This window comes from Pseudorasbora parva, chromosome 5 (genome assembly GCF_024679245.1).
Source record: "Pseudorasbora parva isolate DD20220531a chromosome 5, ASM2467924v1, whole genome shotgun sequence".
Classification (NCBI taxonomy): domain Eukaryota; kingdom Metazoa; phylum Chordata; class Actinopteri; order Cypriniformes; family Gobionidae; genus Pseudorasbora; species Pseudorasbora parva.
The window spans coordinates 25,773,946-25,792,424 of NC_090176.1; the positions used below are offsets into that span (position 1 = coordinate 25,773,946).

Genomic DNA, 18,479 nt, shown 5'->3' on the forward strand with positions numbered 1-18,479 from the left:
TATCTCATTTTGAGTTCCACAGAAGAAACAGCATCATGAATTTGGAATAACATGAGCACGAGTAAATGAGTAAATTAAAAATGTTGGTCACCAAACAGATGTCAGCCATTTGTGATTACTCAACTGACAGGCCGGATAACTCTATGATAACCCTCCTGACACAGCCAATATCAATGAGTGGTGAGGACTTGTAAAAGCCAATGCCTGCTCTCTACTCTATGACAGGGAGTTCAATGTTAAGAGGATCAGCAGCCACGGCTCAGGGACTCTGGTAATGTGCTTAATTTTAGATAGTGATCAGCTCAGAGGGCATATTTAAGCATTTCTGCAGGGAAGCAGAGTCATGCACGCCCTCTTTTACAGAGCAAGGTGGCCATGAGCATGACATGCTTGTTTAGTGGGGGTGAATTATACACATCTATGGAGGAAAGTGTTGGAAGAAATTATCTCCTTAGTCAGAGTAGACACTATATTAATTTTTTTATGAAATACTACATTTTATTCATATTAAATATAATTAAAAACAAATTTGTGAAGGATAGTACAGTCTTAAAGGCTTAGATCACCCAAAAATGACAATTCTGTCATTAATTGTTCACCCACGTCATTCCAATTCAGTAAGACTTTTATTCATTTTTGGAACACAAATGAACATCTTTTTATTCAAATCTAAGAGCTTTCTGTCCCTCAGTTGACAGCTGCTTTCAAGCTGCAAAAAGGTAAAGACATCTTTAAAAAAATCCAATATGACTCCAGTAGTTTAACCTCAATTTTATGAAGCGATTCAAGTTCTTTGTGCAAAAAAATCATAATAATAATTCTTTATTTACAAAATATTCATCTCCAACGCGCATTTATGCAACAGCGTCAGCTCTCGTGTCAACACAACACGCGTGTTGTGGTGCTCTTGTACGCACATTAATATTTTGTAAATAAAGCTGTAAATAGATTTGTTTTTTCTGCGCAAACAAATCACTAGCGTGGCTTCATAGAATTGAGGTTAAAGGTGTCATGAACTGGCTTTTAATTTTTTCTATACTATTGTCTGAGGTCAAATAATGATGTGTGTGTGTGTTTTTTACATTCAAAAATATCATAACTAATAAGTAATAGGCTATTTTCTACACTGGTTTTGAGGCTGTCTCCTGAATGCTGGGTTTTGATGGGCGTGCTGCACTGGAGACTTGGAAGTAAACGCCCATGGCTAGGATTGGAGAAGATCTGCATATTTAATGAGCTTCAGCTCCCCTGTCAGTTCAGTTCACATGAGGGAGGGATTGTTTTGAAAGCGGCCACCGGAATGATTCTCTCGATCACAGTGCTCGTAAACGTCTTTATCAAACAAACACAATGATTTAACCGTGAACCGATCAAGATCAAGAGAGGAATATTATTTCACTATTTGAGATTCACAGGCCTGCCGACAGGCTTACGTTTTGGTAGTCCATCTGGAAAAACACAAAGCCCCAGGACTACATATAAAAAAAACACGTTTTACTCACATAAGTGTGTTGCATCATTCCTGTCAGATCCAATATAGAAGGCACAGCATTGTCTGCAAATCCAGCTCGACCTGAGACTTGTTAACAAATGATTCCTCAACAAAATGAAGCGATTGCGAACACGCTTACATTGTCTTCCCCACATGAGCTGGAACTTCATAAAAATAAATGAAGTCATAAATATCACACAAAGTCATAAATATCACACATTCCTAATATTAGGATCCGAAGGAAGCTTATGCAGCGACTGTCTTCCACAACCAGGAATAGCACAATATCTTTGCTATCTTCTACAGCATGTTTATTGCTGCTGGCTAGCGCGATCCGAACAGCTCCATGAGTCAGTGGGCGGGGCTACTGAATTACACATGCTTATTATTCTGTATGCGATGACATATGACATATAAATGCGCACACGATCGTTTTCTGGGCTTGGCGTCTATAAAAGCTTTTCTTTGACTAACAAGGAAGTTTTCAGCTCTGAAACTTACAGGATATTCTTATATTATCATGACCTTTTATAAATCAAAAGCTCAAGGGAAAGTTGATTTCTTAATTGATCACTCCTTTAAACCACTGGATTCACATGGATTTTACCATGTTTCTTTTCTGGACCTTGAAAGTGATAGATGCGTAGGCTGTCAATTGAGGGACAGAAAACTCTCAGATTTCATGAAAGGGGTGGTTCCGTGTTTTCTAAAAATATCTCTCATTTATATTCCGAAGATGAACGAATCTCCTAATACATGAAGGTGGTGAGTAATTAATGACAGCATTTTCATTTTTAGGTGAACTCATAATAGTTCACCCAATAATGAAAATATATCCTTCAAGAATCACGAATGAATGACATTTCCGTGTAAAATTCATAAACCATTCTTCTGCCAGGATCACTATCGTCAAAGGGTATAGACAATTATCTGTTCTGGGCAAGAGCTCCCTGCGCATCCATGCAGCCTAGCATGGATAAGAGCAGGGAGAGCAGCGATAAAGCCCTCTAGGGTAAACAGAACAGAAGCAACGATTTATTACAGATAGCATTAATGTCAATATTAAAATGTACAAGCTAATTTAGCAATTTAATCTAATCCTGACTGACGGGAGGAGCTGTGGAAGGAGGAGGGTAATTAGCTCCAGAGAAACGCGATAGCAGCTGATAATACTGAAGGAGCTTATATACAGTATATGCTTGCTGTGATTGGCATCATATTCCTATAGGTAGACATAATCAGCTGACATTAGGCTGAGGCGAGCTTGACTAACGTGCCCTGCTAGAACTAACGCTATACACTGGATTTATGTTAATGTTCATTTATTTAAGATTGAATTTATGCACATTATATGCAAATTCTTTAACATTTCGTGAATGAGGCCTACTGATAAAGCATCACACAGTACTTCTATCCCTCCTCACAGCCTTGTTTAAGTTCATATCACATTAAAATATAATGTGTACTTTGACTAATTTCCGCTATCATCAATCTGCACACTGCAACTGAATGTGGCTTGAATGTGTTTCTCCACCTCTGAGAAGAAAACTATGCATTTTTCCCCCCAACACCTCTTCTATTTAAAACTGTTAAAGTAAATCAATCTCGGTGCATAACAAGCAATTAGGATCTAAAAGAGCAATTACCCTCTGAAAGATGTTGTGACGGACCCCACCAAACAATTCACACTCACCTGTGGGCTGAACTTTGACAGATGTCTTCTCTGACTCTTTCCGGGTCATGGCGTACCAGGAGCGATCTGGGTCCTGGATCCACTCAGAGGCCTCGCAGTAGAACTCTCCCTGGTCTGTGGGCTGCAGCTTGTAGATGGTGAGGCGGTAAGAAGTGGCATTGGTCTTGTCCAGCCGCAGGTCTCCAGAAGACAGACGTTGGCGGTACTGTCCCCCCGGCCGCAGAACGAAGTCCCGTGACAGGGTGACCAGATCACGCGGGCCAGAACTGGGATCATCAGCAGGGCGCAGGAACCAGCCCACAGAAACGTGAGTGTGCTGGGATGTCTGACGCGTGACCTCGCAGGTCAGCTGTAGAGCGTCCCCCTCCACTTTCGAGAGAGTTTGAGCAGCGGATGTCACTTTCAGAGTGTCCGGGATCACTGTCGAGGAAAACAAGATGAGGTTAGTTTGAGAGTAGAGTTCATGAACAACAAAACACACCCTTAAAGCCATTCAACCCGTATCCCATTAACATTTAAACAGGATTCTCTCCTGCAGGGTAGTGCAATCTCAACCCTTTTATTAACTTATAGCCTCAAGAAAAAACAAGCCTCTTTTTGTCCTCAACAACCCCTCACTCTTCTTCTCACTCTGTCAGCCTCTAGGTTTTCAAAAAAAAAAAAAAACGTTTGAATTTTTCAAAAAACAGAATGAATAAAGCAAACTGAAATATGGTCACGTTGTCTTGGGTCAGAATGTACTCTGTATAAGTATTAATACATATACAAAAGCAGAAACCAATAAGCCAATAATTTATATTTTATAGTTATAACCAACAACCAAATAATGGCATTATTTATTATTATTTATTAATTATCTAATCAATTTACATATTTTATTATAAAACATCAAAAACTATTTTAAATAATTTGTTTTTTAAATAAATAAAAAACCTTTACAAACTAAAGCATTTTAAATTAATTTAGGCATCGCAGCAATATAAAAGTACAGCATTAAAAATTGATGTTCAAGATTTTTTATTATTATTGGTGTTAAGATTACCTTTAGGAAAGCATGAAATGAAAATTAAATTGAGCAAGCACAGTTTATTATCCAATATGAACCGGTATTTAATAATATAGCATTATTTATATAGAATTTATTAATATATATTTTTAATTATTTCATTTTATTTAAATTTCCATAATTCTGTCGTAATTTTTAGAAACATTTTATTTAGCTTTAATTATTTTTGTTCCATATTTATCAATTTTAGTATGTCAACATACATTCTTGTATTTGCATTATTACAACTAATGAAAATATTAGTTTTAGTATTAGTTTTACAGTTCATCAATAACAACACTGATCACTACTAGCTCCACAAATTAAATTTTGTGTAACTGTGTTCCAAAATGTGTGTTCCACTGTGTTGAAAGTAAGCACTGCATTCTCAGCATTGCCTTAAGTGAAGCTACACGTGTAATATAGTTACAGTCATTATGTTTATGGCAACTTACAACACACTTTTTTTAAGGCAAAGACATTTAAATGTAAATTTATCACCAGCTGGTATACTATGATTTGTAGAACCACACATCAAGTATGCATTGATGTATGTGCCTTAAGTATGTTTCTGGTCTTACCCTTATGGGTCTAGTTTACACTGTTTCTCTCTTTCTCTTGTGTACAGTGTCGTGTGCCATAGGCTCACTTATCTAAACAACTGCAGATGCACATGTACACGTCTGCATGAAGCTGGGAACCCGTGATTGCAGATAAACCAAACATACAAAAACACAGATTTATTTTTCATGGACAGCTTCCTATGTGAAAGTGCTGTCCAAACCCACGCTTGAACACTCCAGTTCAGCAGCAGGGCATTCCAGCACATTTCTGACACCACGCTTCCATCCAGTAGCGCCGAGCCGAACAACATGATATTCTGCATCCCATTACCGCTAGAAGTCTTTGTGCGGTGCTAGCGTTGATTAGCACCAGTCAGATCTTCAGCCCGGGAACAGCGTTTCACAGGCTGTGAAAAAAACAGCTCTGACATCACTCGGTGAGAAATGGATTTTCGTGACAAACCAAAATCCTGGAAATAAACCTGTGACATCTTGCAAACTGCAGCCGCAATATTTATCCAAAGGAGACACTGACAGCTGACAGTGTCTCCTCAAGTTTCTTTTTCCATGATGCTTTTCAAAAAAATGTTTTTAATAAAAACATTACAAATCATGATATAGCAGGCCTTTAGCAAAATAAAAGTAACTTTAGAGTCATTTGAACATGACTATTTGGAGACGCCAACCTTTTTCTCAACTGTAGCAGAGATTAAAATTATTTAAATGACTTTCCAAAAATAACATAAGGAAATAGGTATACACAAAAAAAGCGCTTTTAAAATTTCAATTGAAGTATATCATGGATGGATCTTAAATAGTTGGCCCAGTTCCGGGCTGATCATAGGCCAAGATTAGTGGCATTAAATGTAATACTGCTGGCATTGCGTGATGAGGTGCATCTGGTGCTTCCTGCACCTTGTCACCCATTCTGTGAACCCAGAATTGCATGTCTCCAGAACTGAAGCAGGTCCAATGTCAACGCATCCAGCCAGCATTTGGAGTTAATGAAATGTTCCTGGTGCACCTTGTGACCTTGGTAAAAAGTTTTTTGAAGAGCAAGTGCCTGTGCCTGGCTTGTGACAACTAGACAACATTTCAGTTGAAGAATATCTAATTAACATACAATTATTAAATTGGCATAAGCTTCTGCCTGAGATTGAAACGCATTTGTTTAACTTACTAGCACATGGTTCTAGCAATGACAAGATTATGCGTTTGATAGGCAGGGAATGCATTAATCGCTCAAACACATAACACATCAAAAGTAGGGATGCAGTGATAATAAAAATGCTGCCGATACTAACAAGGTACGTTATTTTCATATTACAGTCCCTGACAAAAGTCTTGTCGCTTATCTATTTTCTAGAATTACCTGAAATTAACCTGACTTTTAATTAATTCATTGGTGTTAGAAATATCTCATATGAAAAGCTTAAACCCTCCCAAATGATGTTTAATGCACTGAAATAAATAATTTTCACAGAAAAAAATATTTATTATTTAATCAAGACAGAAAGGTCAAATTTTGGCAAGACAAAAGTTTTGTCGCCTATACAGAAATTGAACAAATTTACTGCAAATACAAAAATATGTCAGCAAATTAAGTTGTGGTGCTGTGAGATCCAAATGTAATATCTTGTATGACTTCCATGAGCTTGAAGGACTGCATCCATGCGGTTTGGCAAAGATTCATACAATTTATTGATGAAGTCATCAGGAATAGCTAAGAAAGCAGTCTTGCATGCCTCCCAGAGTTCATCAATATTCTTTGGTTTCGTCTTCCATGCGTCCTCTTTCATCCTACCCCACATATGCTCAATGATGTTCATGTCTGGTGACTGGGCTGGCCAATCCTGGAGCATCTTGATCTTCTTCGCCTGAGGAACTTTGATGTGGAGATGGAAGTATGCGATGGAGCACCGTCCTGCTGCAGAATTTGGCCTCTTTTATGGTTGGGAATATAAGAGGTAGCTAAGATTTCTTGGTATTTTAGACTATTGATGTTGCCTTCCACCCTGCAGATCTCTCGCACACCCCCATACTGGATGTAACCCCAGACCATGATTTTTCCGCCACCAAACTTCACTGTTTTCTGGGTGAATCTCGGATCCATTCGGGCACCAGTAGGTCTCCTGCAATATTTGCGGCGACTGTGGTATAATTCAACAGAAGATTCATCTGAAAAATCCACCTTCTGCCACTTTTCCTGCGTCCATCCTTTTAGCAGGCTGTGGGCCTTGGCAAATGCCACACGTTTTTTCAATTGTCTTTTGTTTAGTGCTGTCTTCTGGGCACTGATTCGACCATGGAGGCCATTTCAAGACAGAATCCGACAAACTGTTCTGGTTGACACAGGGACTTCAGGTGACCAGGTCTCGTGGAGCTCTGCTGCAGTGGAAAATGGGCTGGCCTTGGATTTTCGAGCCAACAAACGGCCCTCTTGAGCAGTTGTCTTGCGGGGTCTGCCTGACCTGGGCTTGTCAAAAATGTCTCCAGTCTCTTCAAATCTTTTTTTTATCCTCTGTACTTGACGCTGAGACACATTGAAGGTGTCTGCCACATAAGCAGTGGATCTGGTCTTCTGCCTCTTGATAATCAAAACTTTAGTCTCAGGGTGAATCTTAGGCATGTTTGCAGAGGTCTATTTGCAGTTGATGTGAAGGTCTAGCGTACTGGGGTTCTTTTTATACACACTTGAGACCTAATTGATCCATTATTAGTCACAGGTGAAGCTCATATGACAAGGTGACAACACTTATGTCTTAGCAAAAATTGATTCAATGGGCTTTACCAAGCTGTGAATGTTAGAATACTTTTTGAAAGTTTAGTTTTTCACTGAAACTTTATCACAAAAGCTGGTGGGCTTAAAATGAGCCATTTCTTGTACAAAAATCTTGATTAGAAATATATTTCAGCGGCACTTTAGGTAAATTTGTACACAAGCGACAAGACTTTTGTCAGGGACTGTATAGCCTGGCCATAAATTATAAATAGCTGATAGATTGTGGTTAAATAAATTAAAAACATTAAAACAATAAAAAACTCAAATAAACCTGTCAGGGTTCTGTCACTTCAGTGTGGTTTATTCTTGTTTGGTGACACTCCTATTGTCTCATTTGTGAATGTGTCGTTCGCTCTTCTGTCCATGTGTGTTTTTTTTCCGGTGTAACACACAGTTTGTATGTTTTCATGTTATGTGTTGCATGGACACTCGGTGAGAGCTCTCATTGGCTGCCTGTTCATGTCATGTTTTGTTTGAGCACATGGCTTGTGATTGTGTCCACTGGTTATGTGCTAAAGTTTTTAGTATTGTTTGGTGTGAGCCCATGGATGTCATGTTTGTTTGTCATGGATGTCATGTCATGGATGTCAAAAAATGTGCCACCCTTCTTGTCATCTGATTATTCGCTCATTTGCTCAGCGTGTCCTCCCTCGTTACCTGTTTTGTTTGCTCCCTATTTATTCTCCTTGTGTTTTCAGTCCAGTGTGAGTTTGTCGTCTATTAACACAGTGTTCCCATTGGATCCTGCACCCTGTCTTGTTCTGTTGTGCTCTGCCAGTGTAGTTTTCCTGGGTAGATTTTTTGTCTTTATTTACATTTCTTTATGACAAATAAATGCCCATTGTCCTGTATCCTCACAGTCCTCACCTTATTCCTTCACCCATCCCTGACTTTATTCAATCAAGAGTTAAGGTATAGCTTCAATTTATAGATAATATACTGGCTGACTCTACAATATTGGTTAAAGGGTTGGTTCACCCAAAAATGAAAATGATGTCATTAATTACTTGCCCTAATGTTGTTCGACACCCGTAAGACCTCTGTTCATCTTCGGAACACAAAAGAAGATATTTTTGTTGAACCCAATGGCTGTGAACGGCCTTCATTGACACCAATGTCATTTCATCTCTCAAGACCCATAAAAGGCACTAAAGACGTCATGACAAACCCCATCTCACTATACAGTGATTCTACAATAATTTTATGAAGAAACAAGTTTTTGTGCACATAAAAACTAAATAATTCAAAACAAAGTTTCGAACCGTTATGAATCAGCGTATTGATTCATGATTCATATTGTGTGTCAAACTGCCAAACTGCTGAAATCACGTGACATTGGTGATCCAAATCATGAATCAATACACTGATCCATAATGGTTCGAAACTTTGTTTTGCAATCGGCCTATCACTATACAAGTTGTTATTTACTTCAACTTCATAAATAATTGTAGAACCACTGTAGTAAGATGGGCTTTGTAACGATGTCTATAGTGCCCTTTATGGGTCTTGAGAGAGGAAATGACATTGGTGTAAATGAAGGCCTTCCTGAGCCATTGGATTTCAACAAAAATATCTTCATTTGTGTTCCGAAGATGAACGGAGGTCTTACAGGTGTCCAACGACATTAGGGTAATTAATTATTGACAGAATTTTTATTTTTGAGTGAACTAACCCCTTTAATGGTCACTAATATAATAAGATATATAGTGCAGCCCTATACCTAAACAAAAAGCCTGTAAAATGCAAGGGGGTAATCTAGCACTCGGAAAGCGTTCCACCCCTAGGGGCGGCCATTGCTAACCAAGCCATCACCTGTTGTTAGCATCCCATTGACTCCCATTCATTTTTGAGTCACTTTGACAGTGAATAACTTTACATCTGAGGCGTTTAAAGACTCCATTTGTCCATTGTTTATTTATAAAGAAACACGACAATGCATAAAAGGCTCCATTACCTTGTATCTTACACTATCGCCCCGCAGAAGCTGTTTTTGTAAAAATAGGCTAACGATTGCGTCATAACCAACGCGACTCTGTCGCACAGTTGAGAAATTAACGTATAGACCTGAGGAGACACTCGCAGGCAATCTTTTACTGTCTATGAGACAGTCGGGGGGACGTGGAGACATAAAGTCTGATAAAGTCAAGGCAGAAGAATGGGGAGAAGCCCATAGTGAGCCAAAAGCAACGGGAGAAAATATTTAAACAACAGGATTCAGATTTCACTTTCCACAACTAGTAGAAGACCTACAGAGGACTTCTCTCTAAAGATGAGTTTTTTTTTTTTTTTGAGAGAGAGCTGAGAGCTGCATGAAAGCCTGTATGAATCAATCAGCCTGTCTCTCTTGCTTTGCAACAGGTCCTGAATAAATCAAAACCTATTGAGACGTAAGCTTCAAGCGAACCACTGCCTCGGCATTACTGCACATGTGAAAATGAATCCTCTGGGTTTCGGCGAGTTGGTTTACCTGCATGCACATTGGGGGCTTTTGCGCATACAAACTCAGTTATTTAACTTCATGTTTGCTCACACATTATCACTGCTGAGCTAGAGCGCGCAAGCCGCACAAAAGGTACGCAACACTAATAAAACAACACCGAGCGAGTGGGGTAAGAAAACGGCTTATATGAAACTAATGAAATGGGAGAAAGACTGTATGAGAGAAAGATGATTGACAGAGAAAGAACAGCAGACGGCAGCGATGCAAATGAAACGGGGGGGAAATAAATGAAAGAAATAGAGGAAAGACGGCACTGTTTAACAGCAGGTTACTTCGGCGGTGCTTTGAAGAATCACAGATGTTAGACACAAAGACAGGAAGTGAGAATAAAAGAGCAAAATAGTCAAATGAGGCTGAGAGGGAGGGCTGAGATACTGAGGTTGCGGCCCTCCGCTGGGTTTTTTAATAGGAAAGCCAACGGTGTCTCTCACACTCTGACGAACAGGCGGGAGGGACCTACCACTTTACGAATCACAACAGCGTTGGGGAGACACAAGGAAAGGATGGTGAGGATAAAAATAGAGGGACTTCTACCACTTGGGCATCTCTGATTATTCTTGCACTTTTCTGTTGTTGCTCGTAGAAGAGTACATGGTGGTGTAGGAGTGCGATAGAAAGCACCCGCTAACACAAATTCCTTTGTGGAGGAGTGTGAGTGTGTGTTCGTATGTAGGCGAGGACCTGAGGGACAATCTTCACTACAGTAGTAACATGTACACCCCCACAATCATCGCTGACTCCATATAATCATCATGCATTATGAGGCACGTAATGGGAAAGCTCAATAAGGTTCCCTCATTTAAGCATAAACGCACCCTAAACAAACAATAAACCCTCAGTCACCAGAGGAAACGTGATCGATACTTAAATATCAGATATCATATTCTACAGAAACGAGTTCGTTACCATAACAACTACTCAACAAGGTCCCATGGAAACAGCTAGCAGTTTCCATGCCAACATTACATCCTCAACTTGTAAAAGCATAAAGATATTGATGGCATCAAAATACTAGCTCTCCCAAGTTAAGTCACCAAATCAAGCCTAAAGCACAAAGCTAGTGCTAATCTCATGTTATTAGCGTTCAGTTCGCCAGCAGACCAGGACTGAGAGAGAATTAGATCCTTGATGATTGTCTAATACGACCATACATTGTCCAAGCTCAGTCATATCCCTGCTCCTGGATATCCTCCTGGGAAAAGTTGTCTAGAAAAATAAAGTACATGCCATTTTATACAGAATCACAATATACTTTCTTTTAAATAGTTCATCTAAGTAAATGTTTTACACATGAATGGTACTTTGCACCAGCGTGATGGAAGTAAAAACCAAAGGATTATTCATGATGAATAAGTCATAAATCAGGCATCAGTGTAAAACAGGTCCCTCACGTTACATAACACGTGAGTTTAAAATAAAATAATTGAAATATTGTACATTATTAATACCACAGATGAGCCATGTTCAAAGCTGTAAAACAGTCGATGAACTACTGCTATATTAATGTGTTAAGTTGCACCGATGCTTGGCAATTAAATCATTAAATCATTTTTTTTAGAGTGACAACACTGTTCTTTTGAACTTCTTATTTCAAAGAATCCTGAAAATAAATGTATTAACAAAATAAATGTTTTAACAAAAATATTAGTTCAATAAATATTAGTTAAATAATAGTTTTCAACATTAGAATAATAATCAAATCAGCAAATCATCATGTTAGGATGATTTCTGAAAGATCATTTGACTGAAAACTGGAGTGATGATGCTGAAAATTCAGCTTTGCCATCACAGGAATAGATTTGTACATTTTAAACGTTATAAAACGTTTTTTTTTTTTTTTTTTTTTACAGTCCTTTCATTCAAATAAATGCAGCATTATGAGCATAAAAAAAACTTTTGAGCTTTACTATATTTAATCATTAATTAAACATTAATTAGAAAATGAGCAAAGAGGACATTGGTGGAGCTGAGGTGACGTGATGACTAACGGACAGCTGACTATGGCTGTGCGATATTTAAAAAAATAAATGCGATATGCAATACCTTTTTTAAATAATGCGATATGCGATACGATATTGCTATTAATGTGTAAAATCTATTTAAATTATAATTAAAAAAATATTGAAAAACTGAGAGAATGATTTCACATTCTTTCTGGGAAAAGAAAGCATTGCTATAAATTCTGAAAGTGACCAGCTGTGTTTTAGCAAAAATATATGTTAAAATTTGTGTGTGTATTCGGCAGTTCGAGTGTGTAACAAGACACAAAACAGAACTGAAGGGATCACATGCTTTCAGAGATTGAGGCCGCTTGAGCGCACGTTTAGAGGTCTGTGTGTGTGTGTGTGTGTGTGTGTGTGTGTGTGTGTGTCAGACACACAACAAGACTGTTGTTTTTCGCAAATTATTACATATGATAACTCTTTAACGTCAAGCAAGTCATTTAAGCATGGGTGTCGGAAGTAAATAAAAAGTGGGTGGGTTCTCTCTCCGATTTTTTTATTTTAATTGGAGTAACATTAGATGCCATTTACATTAAATACAAATATACCACCATTAACTAAACAACTGATTGGGACAGACAAAATTACGGAAATCCCCAAGTTATTTACTGTGGCTATGGTGTAGGGATAAGACGCATGTCATCAAGTTTTGGTGCAAATCGATTAGAGGTTCAAATCTGCCACACTCACTCTACTCCATTTTCCCATCAAATATCAGATGAGAAAGGCCTTTTTTTTTTTTTTTTTTTTAAATGTAGAAAAGGTGTTTCTCGGTTAGGGCTAGGTAAACAGACGTGCTTAATTAGACACGAGAAAAGTGAGTGGGTCCAAATCTGGGTTGTAAAAAGTGGGTCTTGTCCCACCCACACACAGTGGTTCCCACGCCCATGTACTTAAAGGGTTACTTCAGCGATTAGCATATGGCTTTGTATCAGTAGAAACCCTGGAGTATATTCAAATGATTGTGCTTTCCCCCCTCATATCCCCCTGAGACAAGAGATTTATGCATTTTATTTCTGGAAAAATTCCTCCTATGATGCAAAATGACGATTTTTGCATCATAGGAGGAATGTTTGCCCAGAGGCTAAAGACTACAGCCAGCAGAGGGAGCCATTTCCGCATGTTTTGAATCTGCGCATGGGGGATGGGAGATTACACTCAGCTTGCAGGGAGAGCTCAGCTTGCAAAGGCATGGACTGAAACGCGCCAGACTGAACTCGCGTTGTGAATGTATGCCGCGAGTGTAGTCGCGATTACCTCAGCTCTCATCACTCCTGCAGTTAGTGCTCAGTGCTGTGACACTCGCGCGGTGACTCACTCATTATATTGAACAGACACGTTCAGTTTTTAATTGAAGTGTCTTCTCTAACTCAGTCACAGTAATGAAGCTGGTGGTGTTGGGAATGGCCACACAGGGCAGCGAAGCATTCTGGGAATTGTAGTCTTTCATCCCCATGGGACAAAAATACATTTTCTGTCTTTTCTCAGTCTAGAAGACACCAAATTCAAAAATAATTTCACATTTCTACTGCATTGATGACCCAGTTTAAATACAGATTCATCTTCCCAGCGCTGAAGTACCCCTTTAAGTAACAGTCGTGTGCCCAGTCTATTCTCTGATATATGCTGACCTAAAATGTACACTTTTCACAATGTTGAAGTAACCTATTAAAATCATTCAGATATTGTGCACAGTTGCGATATCGTGATATGTACATTTGCGATATTTTGATCATTTCGATATATTGCACAGCCCTACACCTGTCACTCAAAGTGACCACACCCTTAATTATGCAGAACGTTAAGGCTTTTTTATGATGTAAATGAATGAGTGTAAACGAAAAATGCACCCCCACCACAGTTGTCATGAAGATCAAAATTAGCCGTATAGACTGAATTTATATATTAAAATAAGTTAAAACTACAGTAGTTATGGACTATGGGAGTTTTGTTTGAAACAAAAAAAAATTGCAATATGAATTTCTACTCAAAAGAGATAATATAACATCTATATTAAAAAAATGTAAAACTGCATAGCTTAAAATATAAATGTTACTGAAATTAGGCCAATACATTGGTGTGAGATGCATATGTTAATTTTCTCTCTCCTGCTTGTCTTGTACAGCATGACCAGGCGATTGTAATTATGACTAATTAACTTAAAAGAACTCAGATTTGTGTTTGTTGCTCACACCCTGATGAAGGCTCATTAGCCACAATGTGCAGGTGTGCAGTACTTATCACCTGGTTTTAAAATATTAAAGCCATGATGAAATAAAGGCTTTTTATTTTATTTATTTTCAATAATATTCGAGTGCCTTGGATTACTTATTTGTATCAACTCTTAACATGTCCAAACAGGGGCATAGCCATCATTTCAAAAGTGAGGGGGACAGAATGTCAAGTGTTATATCAGTTTTTTATACCAGTCAACATACAGTGCTTGACATTTTCATAGTGAAGTTTCTTTTTACGATAATTCCGAGAGCACGTGAATGCAGCATTACTGCCATAGAAACTTGATCTTTACAAAATACTGGTACCCAAACTTTATTATTGGCGTAGCAAAAGACAAGTTATTTTGAGTCATTTAACTCAAGTCATGAATATCAAGTCAAAGTCAAGTCTTTCATTAATATTTGTCAAGCAAGTTTCAAGTCCTAAAATTTCTCGAGACCCCCACCTCTGGTATAAGGACAAAACAAGTCAGGAAATACTGTTCTTTGGTATTCTGCCAGCTTTTTAAAATACCACTATGGAAAGGATCAAATAAGAAGGTAGCAAAATCTCTCTGACATTACTACTGTCATGTTATAGCACTGAACCCTGATTTCAGGCATCTATGAATCTATTTTCAGATTCTGTAACCCTAAACTGGACTGGTTTAGGGCCAACAACAAGTGTAATGACAGCCTGCAGGGCAAGATAGATGATTAGATAGATAGATAGATAGATAGATAGATAGATAGATAGATAGATAGATAGATAGATAGATAGATAGATAGATAGATAGATAGATAGATAGATAGATAGATAGATAGATAGATAGATAGATAGATAGATAGATAGATAGATAGATAGATAGATAGATAGATAGATAGATAGATAGATAGATAGATAGATAGATGGAGAGAGAGAGAGAGAGAGAGAGAGAGAGAGAGAGAGAGAGAGAGAGAGAGAGAGAGAGAGCTTGCTCTTGCTCTTACTCTCTGTTCAGACCATTCTTATCCCACAGCTCTTCGCCATCTATTCACTAAAATTCACTAAAGTGTGCAGCTGAACCTTGTTAAATTTTATGTGAATTCCCTGACCTGTGCAGATGGCATAACTCAGGTGCTCCAAAGACTCCCAGCTGCCCACTTAGAAACTTTTGAAGAACAGTTGATGAAGTGCTTGGGAAATCTTACCAACCCTCAACTGTGGCCCTGTTATACTCATGCCAAAGTTATTTTTCATGCTTTGGTTAGGGGTAAAAAGATCTCTGAAGAAACTCTTGAGTGAAATACTGTTAGCAAACACCCCAAAACCACCCAGTGTCCATTCTGTTGAGAGCGGTGTTTAGATCAATATGCAAGCTTTTTCAAGTGTGTTAAAGGGTAAGTTCACCCAAAAATGAAATCTTCGGAATGTAATGTACTGAATGCCAATGGAGGCCTTTCTGAAGCCTTTCTCAGCCACCAGCTTTCAACAAAAATATCTTCATTTGTGTTCCGAAGATGAACGAAGGTGATACGGGTGTCCAACGACATGAGGGTGAGTAATTAATGAAATCATTTTCATTTTTGGGTGAACTAACCCTTTAAAGTGACAGTGGTAAGAGTTCAGGAAAGCATCTGATCATAGCAATGCGGATACGTTTGCACGAGCTCTGCAATTCCGCACGAGTCATGTCACGTTTATTTATTTAGCAATATATACAATAGACTGGTTGCAACGGCTTTATAGCATGGAAATTGAAAAGAAAAAATACATGTGTCAGTGACACTTTCAATTACATTGTCAACTTCCTTTTCTACTATAAAGCACCTCTCCAGTGTTCATGTTTTTACCATCTGACCTCAACGGACTGAAAAGAAGAAAATACCTGAAGAAGATTTCCAGGTTTCCAGGTTCAGCCCTAGAGACAAAATTACCTATTAAATTATCGTCAAAGACCAGTGGTAGTTTGAAGGAGTTTACCAGCCAGAGAGAACTATTCTGGAAAAGATTATGAGCGGAAAGGTCAGTTGCTAGCTCCTGTTTTTTTTAACCTGGAAAAGATGATTCATGCAAAGAGCTAAAAAAAACATAATTCCGTGAGACATCTGGTTTTACTATGTTTGAATGAGCTGGCAGGGATGAAGGAGCCCTTAGGTGAGGTGCTAACCCACGAAACCCTTCCAGCGTTTGACAAGCAAGCAACCTGCATGGGGATCAGAGGTTAACATGAGGGGCAACTTGCATCCTCTTATTGGCAACTGCGAATTCAATTTGCCATGCATATGAGCGAAGGCAAATGCTGAAGACTGAGTGCTGATCCCTCCTGGTGCTCCAGCAAATGAACTACTCTCTGCTAACCTCGTCCCCATTACAATATCAAACAACCGCTCTGCCAAGTGAAGCCTGGCAATTAACATAATCTAGCAGTTAATGCAAATGCAAACAAGTTAAGGATTCATTTAACAATTAGAGAAGCAGAGAAAGGTTAAGCGGGGAACACCTTGCACTACTCAATAACACAGCAGCATCCTCAAAACGAGATAAAGGAGAACGACACTTAATAGCAAAGAGAAGCTACTGAAATGGAATCTATAACATATAAGAGGGAAGTTCTGTACTGTGACAGTCAGGCTCGCAAATCCCATTCATTTTCTCCATAGGGGAACAACCTTTGAACAATAACTTACAAACCATTAAAGACAGACCTACTGTGAGCTAGGTTGTTAACTGATGGAATATGCTTTTGTTGAAGCCATCAGTGCACATTATTTCAACTTTAACTATTTAGCACCCACACATTCCTATGAAGCACTGTAAATTACACTCTCAAGCTACTTAAATATTTGGATGTATAATATGCACTTAAGTTTTATAATTTTCCATCATCTCACAGTGCTTCATGGGATTGTAGAGCTTTCCCTCATTAAAGCCGTTAAGTACAAAGTCTTATCTCTGTCTGATTTTCAAAAAAAATTCTGTAATGTTGTAATTCACCATGTAGCTGGTTGGTTTGGTTCATAGCTTATAACTCCTTAATGAAGATTTGTCTGTATGGTAAAATGGTAGGTGTGTGTTAGATCACTAGTGTTACTAAAGTCCCAAAATCCAGAGTTATATTCAGTTGCATCATCCCAAAATTATTGAAAAAAGGTCTGGGGTTAACAAAAGCTCAAGATATTTTCCCTTTTTATTCTACAACATGAAATGCACCAGTAATACTTGAGTCGTGGATTGTTTTAGGTACTTCAGCTCTGGGAAGATGAATGTGTATGTAAACTGGGTCATTTATGTAGTAGAAATGTAATTTTTTATTTATTTATTTCGTGCCTTCTAGACTGAGAAAAGTCAGAAAATGAATTTTTGGCTTATTTGGATGAAAGACAACAATTCTCATAATGCTCTTGCTTCGCTGCGCTACAAGGCCACTCCCAAAGCCACTGCTACTGGATCACTGTCCCAATGTGGCAAAACCCTACCGTTGTGTTCATTTTCACGACGGGGGGTGGAGGGTTGTGGGACGGGGCACGATCATTCGAATATATTCCTGGGTTTGTATTGATACAAAGCTTAATTAGGGCCCTATAATTTCCGCGATCACGGAATCGCGAAATTGGCATATTAAAGCGGAATCTGCACATTAGCGCGGAATGTAGTGTTAACGCAGATTTTCCTGGAATTTTACATATTTGTAATGGAATTCTGTTTTGTGTGGGAGGAGAACGTATGCCTGAGGAAAATGCAGACTGGGAGAAGCATATCTTCGCGACACAACCCCTCATGTCATTTCAGCTCGCCCTTCAAAACAATGAAAGTATGGCGAAGTTGGTCTCCGCATCGCTGCTTTCGTCAGTGTTTGGAACAGAGGGGAAAATGGTTGCATTTGAAGCAGATATGCTGCCTAATGTGCCTATCATAAATCAAAGCACGAGAATGACAGGGGTCGAGCAGACCACTGGAAAATCTGACAGAATGGACAATATTTGTCTGTATTTGCAATACATGAGCTGCGGTTCAGCTGCGCGCAACCAATGCTGCCTGAGCACAACGGGCACTCGGCTCCCGCTCTCCATATGCAAAGCTTCTGCGCTGCCTGCGTGAAAAAGTTAAGAAACTCGACGCTAACGCCGGTTTCACACTGCACACATGCATATAACATGCTGTATATGTGTAGTTTACATGATAAAAGTAACCTTAAAGTTAAG

General features: G+C 38.7%; 1 protein-coding gene across 1 annotated transcript in view; it reads right to left on the reverse strand.

Moving 5' to 3' along the window:
* igsf3 (immunoglobulin superfamily, member 3) overlaps positions 1–18,479 on the reverse strand; it is a 198,880-nt gene that overhangs the window by 61,805 nt on the left and 118,596 nt on the right. The window contains exon 3 of the mRNA XM_067443608.1: positions 3,186–3,605. Coding sequence (XP_067299709.1) covers positions 3,186–3,605 — 420 coding nt within the window. The remainder of the gene's footprint in view (positions 1–3,185; positions 3,606–18,479) is intronic.